The sequence below is a fragment of the Takifugu flavidus genome, chromosome 17 (genome assembly GCF_003711565.1).
Source record: "Takifugu flavidus isolate HTHZ2018 chromosome 17, ASM371156v2, whole genome shotgun sequence".
In the NCBI taxonomy this organism is placed as follows: domain Eukaryota; kingdom Metazoa; phylum Chordata; class Actinopteri; order Tetraodontiformes; family Tetraodontidae; genus Takifugu; species Takifugu flavidus.
Window position 1 is genome coordinate 1726872 of NC_079536.1, and position 12576 is coordinate 1739447.

The window sequence follows — 12576 nt, forward strand, 5'->3', positions numbered from 1 at the left end:
GGTGCAGTTGGACAGGGGCCAAACCGGACGGGGTGACACAAAACACTGAATAAGATTAACGTCCTCTGACAACAAACATCCTGGAGCCATCGCACCACGACACGCACGTGGTTAATCAAGGATTTGGGATGAAGCCACGCGCCCTGGTGTGAGATCAGGATCATTAAATCGGTCAAATATGACTCTGTAGCTCACCGAAATAAAGCCGCGACCTCTCCCGCTGCACACATTAGCGTGCTGCGTTCAGGGGTGCCTGATGGAGTCGGTACAGAGTTGACTGTATTTTCGCCACCCTGAGAGCGAGTTCAGGTTCAATTAAAACCCCTCGTGGTCCGGTGAGGGTTTGACGCAGGTTTGCGCCGACAACGAAGTCCTTAATTGCATTGTGAGCTTGTCTTTTGTGCTTCCAGGCGACAGCAGCAGTGAGTCAGAGTGTGAGTCAGACGCTGATGGAAGCAGCTGCTCCAGCAGCTCTGACTCGGACGTGTTTGATGTCATCGCCGAGATCAAGAGAAAGAAGGCTCATCCCGACCGCCTGCACGACGAGCTGTGGTACAACGACCCAGGGCAGGTCAGCTGGGCTTAACACACCAACCCTTTATTGTGCTGCATGCATACAGTTTCATTCCGGCCCTTTGTCTGGGTTTGAAAAGCTCTCTGGGACGCTGCACAGGCTGGACTGTGAACAGAGCTCTGCAGCAGTATGAAAGCTTCAAACCTAACCAGATAGACGAGAGTAGTTCCGTGAGGCTGAACCAGCTGTATTTTCTGCCTTTCCTCTGGGTCAGTGCCAGTTTCTTATAAACGCATTAATTACACACATAAGCTGCAGTAATATTAGGTACTAAATGAGCCCTCTTCATGTCTGCACGCTCCTGGTCTCCCAGCTGATTCATCTTGCTGCCTCGCTGAGGGTTCTGGGTCAGGAGTGCGCGCTCATTTGCATTGCTCAGCGCGTTATTGGATGCTGCAAGACGCGGTGTTATTTTTAGTGCTTCAGGTCGCCGCTGATTGATCGAGGGGAGAATAGGGAAGGTAGTTTCAACGCCTGTCCACCAGAGGGCGCTAGCAGACCAGCAGAGCTTCCACTGAGCTTTAAAAAGGGTTTAGGACTTTGCTGTTTGGGGTCTTAACACTGAAAATTGTTGAGGAGTGTTCCTGCCAGAGTTTGAAGTGGCCGTGCCGGCACTGCCGGTGGGGAAAGCGCTTGTGAAGCGCTGATTTACCTATTTTGCTTCTGTCCAGATGAATGATGGTCCCTTGTGTAAGTGCAGCGCCAAGGCCAGACGTACAGGCATCCGCCACAGCATCTACCCAGGAGAGGAGGTACGACAGGGCCTGAATAAATCACACTGTCTTAACCTCGCGGTGTGGGGGGGGGCAAGGACGTTGTCCTGCTCTGCTTAAACGTGTTCACGCCATGCTGGACGCCAGACCTTTACTGTCTTTACATCTGATGCCACTTAATGCCACCGCCCGCTCCCCTGCTCCGTATGCAGATGACCACAGTGCTGCGCTGACCGTGCGCACTGGAGGAAAATGGTCAATGAAAGTCATGGATTACTTAATGAGTGTGGAGTTTTCAGAGAGGTTAATTAACATCAACCTTCAGGTAAACGCTGGCTGCGCTGGATTTTTCTTTCTCGAACTCACTTTCCAGGCATTAAATTGATATTTAAAAGGACTTTTTGCATCTTATGAAATCTATTTCTTGGGTCTCGCCCCCTTGTTAGTCAATTAGTTGACTAATTGCTCGTTACTATCATGTTTGACCTTTGTGTTGCTGCGCAATTACTTGGCTTTAATGGATTTATCCATTATAGAACATGCGACTGTGTTTGTTTCAGGATGTCGGGTCATTTCTGTGGCGACTGCACTCGTTACTCGTTTGCATTAACGACGTTCAAGCACACGTGGGAGATTCTGTCGTTCATGTACAAGTTTCTCACCTTCGAAATAATAATTCCGACACTAAAATGCCGCTCCACAGTCGGTGAAACAATGTCGGGCCATGAACAATAACGCCGGAAAGCTGTTCCACTACAGGATCACGGTTTCGCCTCCCACCAACTTCCTGGTATGACCCTGTTCCGTTTATCTCATCCGTCATTTTCAATGCAAAAACGTTCCACTTAAATTTGTGATTAAGACATTTTCATCAGTGGCTAATAGCATGTTGCTAACAGTGATGCATTTGTGTTTCAGACCGACAGACCCACGGTGATCGAGTACGACGACCACGAGTACCTGTTTGAAGGCTTCTCCCTCTTCTCCCACACTCCTCTCACTAATGTAGGCCTGCGCCCTTGTTGTGCCTCCACAGTTTTGTCATTAATTGGCACCAGAATGTTCGCGGCGCTGGCAGGAGGATATTTGTGAAAGCCTGCGGCTTGAGGCTCAGTTGAGGCAGCCGTGCTCTAAAAGTTAGTGTTTTGAATCACGTTCACGCTCCGCTCGTAAAGACGACCTCAGAAAATCCACCGGCTATCAGGAATGCAGGCCAGCTGGGCCCGTCTCCCTCTCACGCCTGTTGGGAGATGCTTTCCTAACCTCTCGCCGTCCCGTCAGCCTCACATGATTTAGATCGGCCTCGGTGAGAAATGCCCCCCTCCTTTAACTCCACTCTCTCTGAAACCACTTCAAAATGGACCTCTCAGCCTCGGCCTCTTTGTGGGCTGCGCTGACCTTGTCGCCATCTCCGCGCCGCCCTGCGTCAGATGGCCTGTCGAACGCCAGCGAGGACTTCAAAGGGGCTTTCTCCGGCTTTGAACTGACCAACCGACAAAACTCCCATTTTCTGGAAATATCCGGCGACTTGTAGCTGCTGAGGATTAAAATCTGATTTGAAGGGGCTGATTCGAGCGTCCCTTGATAAGAGCAGGGTAAATGCTTTGTGGTCGGGAGGGGAATTAGGAATGTGAGAGTGTGATGATATTAGCCTCCTGCTAGTTAGCCGCTGGCTTGGACCGGAGTGGCTTCCAGGTTAATCTCTAAAAACGGACCCCCGGCGCTCTGACAACAAAGAGCGTGTAACCAGGGAGATTAAAGGCGGACGGGCAGCTTATCTGTTTAGCGAGATTTCAGTTACTTCACTCCCAAGTGTGTGCGGACACGGAGTGTTTTGTAATTGACCCCAGGTCGCGCATGTTTAAACACTTTCCTGGCACATACATGTGCAGATCAGCTTTTTAATGAGTTTTCCTTGGAAAGCTCCAACCCCTGTCACAGCCCGCTGTAATGACTCAACCCTGGCTTTTCTTCCTCCCCCCTTTTCATCATCACAGATCCCATTGTGCCGTGTGATCCGCTTCAACATAGATTACACCATCCACTTCATAGAGGAGATGACACCAGAGGTCGGTATCAACCGTATCCCCCCTTTATCTCCTGGCTCCCCTCTCTCACCCCGTTTTTGTTTTTTTTAATCTCAAACGGCTGAGGCTAACCCGCCCAGCTCAGCGCCTGTGTGAGCTCACCTGCTAATCCTTGCAGAAGAGCAGGAAGAGATTCTTTGCAAGCTGCAGAGGTTGATTACGCTGATAAGGTGGCTTATGTGATAAAGCGGGAGAAGTGGATTTCCTTATCAGCCATACTGTATCTACATTAGCATACTGGGTGTTACACCTCTTCCTTTTGTAGCCTAACCTCACACCTCTGCGGTTCTTTCTCACCCGTGTCCAGAACTACTGTGTGCGCGGACTCGAGTTGTTTTCTTCCTACCTGTTCCAGGATGTCCTCGAGCTGTACGACTGGAACCTGACAGGTAACGCTCCGTGACTCGGGTGTAATTGGTCCAGTTGGAGGCGAAACTTGCCGGTTTGAGCCCAGTTTTACTTTCAGCGGCGTTTTAGTGGACTTGTTTTAAATCCTTGTCTGAATTATTATGACGGGCTGTTCTCTGTCCAGGAAAAAGAAACATTACCCCTCTGTTCTTGTCACAGGCCCAGAGTTTGACAATGACTCCCCTGGGTGCCCTCAGTTCCACTTCTTGCCCCGTTTTGTCCGATTTTTACCAGGTAAGACTCTGCACACTTTAATCGCTTGTCTCCCTCTAGTGGTCAGTGTAGACACAGCCCTGAGGCCAAATGTAAAGAACATTATTTGTAAATGTAAAGTACATTATTTCCATTCCTGGGTTGAGTCAACAGTTCCTCATCCGTCCACGTGGGGGTGCTGTTGCAGCGCAATAACCTCGGCTCAGGTTGTTATGACAGCCGTGCCACCTACCTTCTTTTCCATCAAAAAAACCATTTCTCTCCTTTTACCCCCTCCACTCCTCCAATTTAGTCTGCTACAAACACTTATGTACCTCTTTTACAAAAACCCTTTCAAAAAACCAAAACTCAAAGCCAGTCCGGCGGAGTGATGAAATCGGCGCGGAGTCTGAGAGCAGGCAGAGTTCCAGCGACGGCGTTGCCACGCCGCTTCAGAGCTGCGTGCTTCTGATGCTTCCAGGGCCCAGAGAGGTCTCATCCACTCCGCTTTCATTTCAAGACTGTATCCAATTTGTTCAACGGAATCACGGCCCTAATTAAACTCATTCTTCGTTGAATTAACTCTCTCAACGTAGAGCGGATTCATTTTTCAACCAAACAACTTTTACGACTCACTTCCTGGTCACATGGGTGTTTGTTTGTGATGTCGTCTCTCAGATGGAGGGAAGGAGGTGCTGTCCATGCACCAGGTGCTGCTGTACCTGCTGCGCAGCAGCAAGCCTCTGGTCCCCGAGGAGGAGATCGCCGACATGCTGCAGTGGGAGGAGCTGGAGTGGCAGAAATACGCGGAGGAGTGCAAGGGCATGATCGTCACCAACCCGGGCATGGTGAGGCCTTCTGTCGTTTCAAGGGCAGGCGCGAATAAGGTCGTCGGTGTCAGTCTCTAACTCCGCCCGCTATCCCCTCAAGGCTGTTTCTGCCGTCCACGTCTGTTCGGTCTGAAGCTTCTATTTTACGATGACACTGTTTAACCTTCCTGTCTGGCTCATATTTTAAAGGATGCGCGATGAATGTGTGTTGGGTAAAAGGTGAAGATGTCACCGATAGCTAAGAGGTTGTGTATGAAGAGTGAAAATAATTGTCTAACCTTTGGCGTGGGTGAGTTATGGAGGCGACGTCCCTCCCTGGCAGGAGCCAATATCAGGGTTTCAGGTGGGTGGGTGTGTAATCATCTTCCAGACATGCAAGTTAGAGACGGAGGTTGCAAAGAAAGGGTGAAATAAAGTTCAAAAAGGAGAAATGGCCTTTCTGTTTGTGGCCTCGCGCCGGTCAAAGGGGCGCTCGCCGGTGCAGCCGCAGCAGCTTGATGCTAATCAACCCCGCTGAGCCCCGGCAATTATTTCCCACAATGGCGCAAATGTCACCGACCTTTTGACGCGGCGTGCCGTCTCTATCTTACTGTTTTCGCCACAAACGTAAATAGAGCAATCACCAATCCTCCCATCGCTCCAATCAATCCTGATTATGTTGCTCAAAGGGGTGAAATCAGTCGTCTGGGTGACCTTGCGCTCTCAATCAGTTAGCGCGCGCGCAGAGGGCGACCGGAGAGCGAGCGCGGTTAATGTCAAGGTGGGTTTGGGCCTCCAACCATCTGCTCGTCATCACCGCCGCTGCAGCTCCGTCCTCTGATCCGCTGCTAAAGAAGACACCTGACAGGCGAGCTGGGATTTAAGAGGACGTGTCGCCTGTCACTCTCTTCTGTGATAGGAGTGTCAGAGAAGTTTACTCTACTTTTTCTGTCACCCTTTTATCATCGTGCGCTACGAGGCTGATCTGCTATTCCCGTCCTGTCACAGACGGTGCGATGAGGTGCATTGGGTTCATCTTTTTACACGCCGGTGCCTGTGTGAATGTGTTTATGCTCTGCCCCGAATCAATGCTGTGGCTTTTGTATACGTGTAGAAACCAAGCTCGGTGCGTATCGACCAGCTGGACAGGGAGCAGTTCAACCCAGACGTCATCACCTTCCCCATCATCGTTCACTTTGGAATCCGACCCGCTCAGCTGAGCTACGCCGGAGACCCCCAGTAAGATCACACATGCGGACGGTACAACGCTGCAGCCAGTTAGCCTGATCACACCAGGCTACTAGCGTCGGCGTCCTGATTGTGACAAAGTAGGAAACCTTTGCCTCATATGCCTCATATCTTGCCTGTTGAAACTCCTGACACGTCTCCTGTGCCGCTGTCATCACCTCGACTGTCATCTTGTATGCTAACAGAATCAGCTAGCGTAAACTGGCTGCTATGGTGACCTAAAGCATGTAATTGTAATGAAAACGCAGCAAAGAAGGGGGCTAAATAATGTTTCCATGACTTGTAAATGTCAGTGCTTGTTTGTCAGCCACGGTTCACTCGGCGGCCTCCTGGGACGGCTGTATTTCATTCAGCAAATGGAGGAAGCAGAGAAATAAAAAATATGGTTGAGCAGGAGGCCAGAGCGGCGTGACATTTCCTTATGCAACGTCACGGGTGCTGAGGTTCCTCCTCCGCCGCGGGGGCCACTGTTGATTTACGTGAATAGCAACGCTGCAGCAGGGAATACTGTACTGTGCTGCTGCATAATTACCTAAAAACAGGGTATTAGATCATCCTCAGCAACAACCGTTAGCTCTCCTTCTAAATTTAAACCTGCGGCGGACCTCGCCTCAAATGAATGGCCTCGTCCGCCGCCGTCGGGGAGGAAAGGTGGTGCTGCAGGGGAAAATCTGCCTGTGATGAAGATGCAAACAAGAGGATGATCATTAAGAAATCCATTTAGGCAGAACCCCCCTCCACCGCTCCCCCGCCGCTCCCCCGCCGCTCCATTTTGGCTGCCCGTCCTCCGAGCTCTTTCATCCCCGCGCACCCCTCCGCCGTGTCAAAGTTCTCAAAGAGACAGATGAGGACAAATTTATGGATGGACTGGGACATCATTAACCAATGCAGAAACAAGTAGTAAGAGACCAGCGGAGAGGATTTCCCACCACTGCTAATGATGCGTGTAGCGAGGGCAGAAGTTGCTGCTGATTGCGGCGGCGGCGGCGTTGCCACAGAGAGAGAGGCGGCCGGGGGGGGGGGATGCAGCAGCCGCATCATCAACTGTTAGAAGACTAAAGACTCCGAGTTCTTTCAGGCCGCCCACTGACAGCAGGGTCGCCGCTGGAGCTCCGCCATAATCGATGAAGCAGGAATTACAACGGGAAAGAGGCGTGGGGGTGGGGCTAAACAGGACCCCTCCAACGAGCCACAAGATGTGCTCGCTGACCCGCGAATCCAGAGCGGCGAGATGTCATTATTCTGTGTCGAGCTCACTTGGAAGAAACGTGTTACCTGCCGGGGTAGAAAAAGCAGGTGTTTCACTGGGAGATGTAACGCCGCCTTTCTTTCAGAGGGCGTTTAGGCCTCTGAATCGCCCCCCCTCCGCGCTACGCTAGTTTAAAATGTTAATGTAGCGACCGAAGGACCGAGCCGTGCTGCAGGCGCGATGCCTGAAAGGCGATTGGCGCCGGTGGAGCTGGCGTGGAAGGCGTATGCTAATGAAACATGCGCGCGGAGTGTCGAGCGCTGCGCTGCCTCCCCGAGAGCTCGCAGCGGATCTGCAGAAAGGTCACCGGAGCGGACGGGGGACGAAGGGGCCCCCCAGGCTGGCTGGAGTCTCTCTCCTCCTCTCTGTCTCTCTCAGCCCAGCTGCTGCAGCACGGTGGCGGAGGAAAGCTGATCATCGAGGCAGTAAAGCCGTCTCATTCCCTCGTCTCGCGCTCTAATGAAGTCCCCGCCATTAAAGCTCTATAATTCTTCTATTCCACAGTGCCCCCCCCCACTTCTCTCGCTCACGTCCTCTTCCTTTATGTCTCCCTGCCTTTCACTCTGTCGGTGCACCGTCCTGCAGCCCAGTGTCGGCCGCCGCTCCCCCTGCAGTGGTAATTGAATAACTCTGGGTAAATGAGGAGAAAGTTCCCTGAATGGCAGCCGCGCGGTCACGCTCGGCCCCTCGGTGCATCATCAGGAGCTCTGATTGATGGGGGGGGGAGGAGAGAGAGAGAGGTGCGGGGAGGTGGCGCTGAGTTTGGTGGCGACGATGGAAACGGGAGCGAAGGCAGCGAGGGTTTCTGGGAAATTCTGGGAGCGTAGAGAGAGCGGCCCGTCAGAACAGCTTCAGAGGAGAACAAAAAGGCGGCGTGCGGAGCAGCACCGTCGGTTCAGACATCTGAGAGGCGGAGAATCTCCTGCGTCTGTTGCCCTCACGCACAATGAGCCGATGCAATAACGGCCGCGGGCAACTGTTAAATTATGTTTAATGTCAGGCGAGCAGGGGGTGAAACATTGATTTGCTGCCCCAGCTCAGTAGAGGTGGGGGGGGGGCTGAGGAGAGATGGACTCCGCTCCCATTGACACCTCCTTTTGTACCACTGACAGGTACCAGAAGCTGTGGAAGAGCTACGTGAAACTGCGCCACCTTCTGGCCAACAGCCCCAAGGTCAAGCAGATGGACAAGCAGAAGCTGATGCAGAGAGAGGTGGGTAGAAGTCAGAGTTCCTGTCTCATGATCGTGATCCCGCTCCTTCACAAATGGGTGCTGTTAGACCTCTTTGGGTCCTTTCTTTAGCTGGAAACGTTAGCCTTGGTATTTCTTTAGCTACAGCACGATGCAGATGAGTTCGCTGCTCAGTAAAAGTGGCTGCAGCAGCACGTGAAGGTCAGTGCACCACCTGGGATGGAGGATGAGGAAAAGCTTTAGCTTTGTTGAGCTAACGACCATGCAGCCGCAGGGAGTGGAGGATTCAGGTGAGCTGTGTGTGGCCAGACTCTCTGCCGCGACTTCTCCGGGGTAGAGGCAGCCTTTCCCCGTCTGTGAGCGTTTGCGTGGAAATCCAGGTTGCTCCTCTGATACATGCTGAACTGATGATGACCAGGAACTCTGGGCTCAATTAGCCAGTCCCTCAGGTTGCTCCGCAAAGCCGGCTGGCTAACAGGGCCTGACGATCCCGCGGTCGGCTGTGCAGCGGAGCGATCGGTGGAGCAGAACACACACGTTCACCGTTAAGGCTCACCAGGCTCCGCCACAAACAGGAAGCGGAATCGGAAGCGTCGTCTGATCGCCGAGTCGCCTTTTGATTTTCAAAATAAAGCTCCACTTGAAACGCTCAGACCCTTTCCGTCAGTTCCAATAAACTCTGAATGTGACGTATTTTTACTAAGTCCGTCGTCCTTTTTCACGGTTGAACAGTCATTCCCGCCGCGTCAGTGCTCTGGCAGGGACTCCAGCTTGGAGTCGTCTCTTTCAGCGTGTGGATTTGGGGGATTTTCTCCCAGATATGAGACGCTGAACTCACAGATGTTTCGGCGTTTTCTGGCCTCGCGATGTGTCGCCGCTTGAGCCAATCATCATTTGGTGACGTGAGCTGAGCTCAAGGCCCCCGAATGAACTGAGCCTAGCATCACGCATCCACTTCCCTCCTTGATCCAGGAAGCTCCAGGGTCTTTATTGTTTGATCTGAACATGAACACACCTGCAGGAACACGTGGCGGCGGGTCAGGCGCCGTGACTTGCTCCTTTAAAGTCAGCGTGCCCACTTTCATATTTTAATGACTTCAGTATTTTTGTCCAGCCCCTGACCCTGAATAACAATGGGTTTATATGTTGCTCACACTTGGGTGCGATCGCTGCTTAGCATATACACGGGCTGGAAGTGTCGGCGTGCGTGCGTGCGTGCCTGGTTTACATGTGCGTGTGGGCGGGTGTGTTCACTTTGATGCACAGTTCAAAGTAGGATGGCATTATTTATTCATGCCTTTGTTGTTCTTATGTCCTCCACGAGTCAAAAATTCCCGGCGTTCCATTTTAGGCAGCTCACGACGAACACCGATGCAGTCGATAACAACTCCACGCACTCCTGACGTGCACAGCCCCATTTAGGAGGTGCAGCCCGTCGATACTTCTACGTACTGGGTGGTTATTTGCAGCCCCCCCCCCCCTCTCCCCCTCCGCTTTGTCTGAATTTCCAGGTATTTGCTGTCGGGACGACACATGTATGTTGGTAATGATTTCTGCTGCTGCTGATGGAGGCGCCTTTAGGCTCTTGGGCATCATTCTTTAATGGGCATCAGCTCTTGTGTCTGGGACCGAAACATTGGTCCAGCCAGTCCCAGCAGCACCACTGCCCACAGCCATGTTGACCCAGTACTGGGCCTCAATTAGCCCAGACTAGCCGAGCTGTCACTCTGCCTCCCGTTCCACTGCTGCACCACATGTTTTTTTTACCCCCCCCTCCCCCAACTTCAGAGGTTTCACCCTATTGCATGTGCCAACCTGTCTGTGGAAGTATAGGAAAGTGGGGGTGGGTGTTGGGGGACGGGAGCTGTCCCCGAGGGCTGCGCTCTACAGCGGATCAATAATTGACTGGCGGGTTGTTTGGCAGGAGGCACTTCAGAAGATCCGTCAGAAGAACACGATGCGTCGAGAGGTGACGGTGGAGCTCAGCAGTCAGGGCTTCTGGAAGACCGGCATCCGCTCCGACGTCTGTCAGGTAACACCTGCCAACCGGGGACCAAAACCACCGCATTGACGTGCGCCCCCACACTGCGGCGCCCGGTCAGGGAGGGACACATGCATGCTAATGACACTCAGAGGTGCAATTATTTATAGCGACACCAAGGTTGACTTGCTCAAAGGTCCAAACCCGCCCGCAAATTTCCAGCCCCACAATAGTTTATAAAAGTGCAAATGCGCACTTTATAGCACCTGAAAGCGCTCGGCACTTTTGCTGCTAACTTATTTAAAGAGATAAATTAATGATCAGTGCTGACACCTTGACATGCGAATGTGGTATCTAAAAGGCCGGAGCCTCAGCAGTTCAAACAGCACCCAGCCAATGAACCCGCCTGGAAGCTGTCCATGAAATATTAAAAGCTACTTTCAAACTGACCCAGAGCCAAAGTAAGGAAATGCTATGGTGGTGCTTTGGATTGTTTAGAGTCTTTCCGTACCGTGGCTCCAGTCTCGGGGTAAACCCGCGCCTTATATGGCTCAGGGAAGCGTCAGAGGATAGCATCAACCTGTCGGAACATCCTTCGTTTATTAGATATTTGGACACTTTTACCTGTTTTCACAGGAAATAATTGCCCGTCTTCATCTCGGATCACATCTGCTGCGTCTGTATGCAGCGGCGCAGCCCGCGGCCGATGCATTCGCAGATGAATGACAGAAAGTTCTGGCACACCCGCGCGGCAGACCTCTCTTGCAGCAAGGTCTAGCAAAGATGGATCCGATCCATAATTGCTGCCCAATTATATTTGCTTCAAGCTGTATCACGGCGGCTAATTGGTTCATGAATAATTTCAGCCGAAGCCACAGCGGCGTGCTCTGCACAACGCGCGACACAGATGAGAGATTATGGCTAAACTGACCCGTAGGTTCTTCATTTTGAAAGCACAACAATATCTGCCTCCTCATTACTGACACCGCTCGCAGCACCAAGGTTGTTCCGCTTGAAAGCCTCAAGGACCAGGCGCAGCAGCGAGACCGCGCTCAGTTTATTCCTTGTACGTCTTTAGTCTTCCCGGCTCCCGCGAACCCCCATCACATCCACGCACAAGTCGGAAGTTGATAGGAACCATCCGGCTGGAGTTCCACTTCAGTTCAAAGGATTAAAGCGCAGAGACTAAGGAATAATCCTGAAAAATCATTAATATTAGTTGCCAATTGGACAACAAAGCCTGATGAGCTGCAGTAAGATTGAAGAGGAGCTGATTTTAGTGGTTTCATCACTGCTTTGGAGGGATAATCTGAGGTTTGGAACTTGACTAGTGAGGATATGAAGCGCTGCTCGCGGCGTTTGTAGGACGTTCTGAGGCTGCTGTGTGAACTGAAGAACAACAACTGGCCGTTTGAAACCACGCTTTCATCCGGCGTTGGCGTAACATGGGTGCGATGATATATGAGAGAAGTGGAGGGTGCCGCCTGCACGGAGGTTCTGGTGAGCTTCAAGAACAATGCCATTTTCTTAAGAACCGATGCTGGCGGGTTTATTGATTTAGCGTTGTATGTTTTTCTCTCAAATGTCAATTAAATCCATCCTATTTACAAGAAGTCAGACATATTAAACGTCATTATGGGGAAGAGACAATACTCACGTTGAGAAACGCTCTTTTTCACAACATCCTCAGGCTAAAGAAAGGAGAGGAGAAAAGGCCCAGTCCAGTCTGGGAGTTTCCCCCAAATCATCAGTGACTCCCTAGTTATGACTATTTCAATTTAATGACCACATTGTCAGGAGGTGGTGCGCCGCACTTTTCTTGTTAAAACAACACATTCTGACTTCTGGTTAACAAACTGGTCAAATGACATCCGTGACATCATATTAGAGATTTCCTACCTTTTAATTACCTCGGCATCAGGTCTAACAAGGCGTTGCCCCACCTCTTTACACACACACACACACACTGAGTCCCCAGCTGTCATCAGAACAGGTTAGGAGCTGTTGACATGACCAGGGCCCGGCTTTGTTAATTGGCTGCTTAACAAGGCCTGAGGACGGTGTCACCACAGCCCCCATGACGGCCCCAGGGCTGCATGGCAGCGCCACTTGTAGCCTGCCGGC

General features: G+C 51.7%; 1 protein-coding gene across 1 annotated transcript in view; it reads left to right on the top strand.

Moving 5' to 3' along the window:
• Window positions 1-12576, top strand: part of drosha (drosha ribonuclease III) — a 50677-nt gene that overhangs the window by 2690 nt on the left and 35411 nt on the right. Inside the window, 11 exon segments of the mRNA XM_057012605.1 lie at window positions 411-571; window positions 1246-1326; window positions 1991-2077; window positions 2206-2292; window positions 3285-3356; window positions 3682-3763; window positions 3942-4016; window positions 4653-4822; window positions 5898-6022; window positions 8393-8492; window positions 10396-10503. Of these exon segments, the coding sequence (XP_056868585.1) occupies window positions 411-571; window positions 1246-1326; window positions 1991-2077; window positions 2206-2292; window positions 3285-3356; window positions 3682-3763; window positions 3942-4016; window positions 4653-4822; window positions 5898-6022; window positions 8393-8492; window positions 10396-10503 (1148 nt within the window).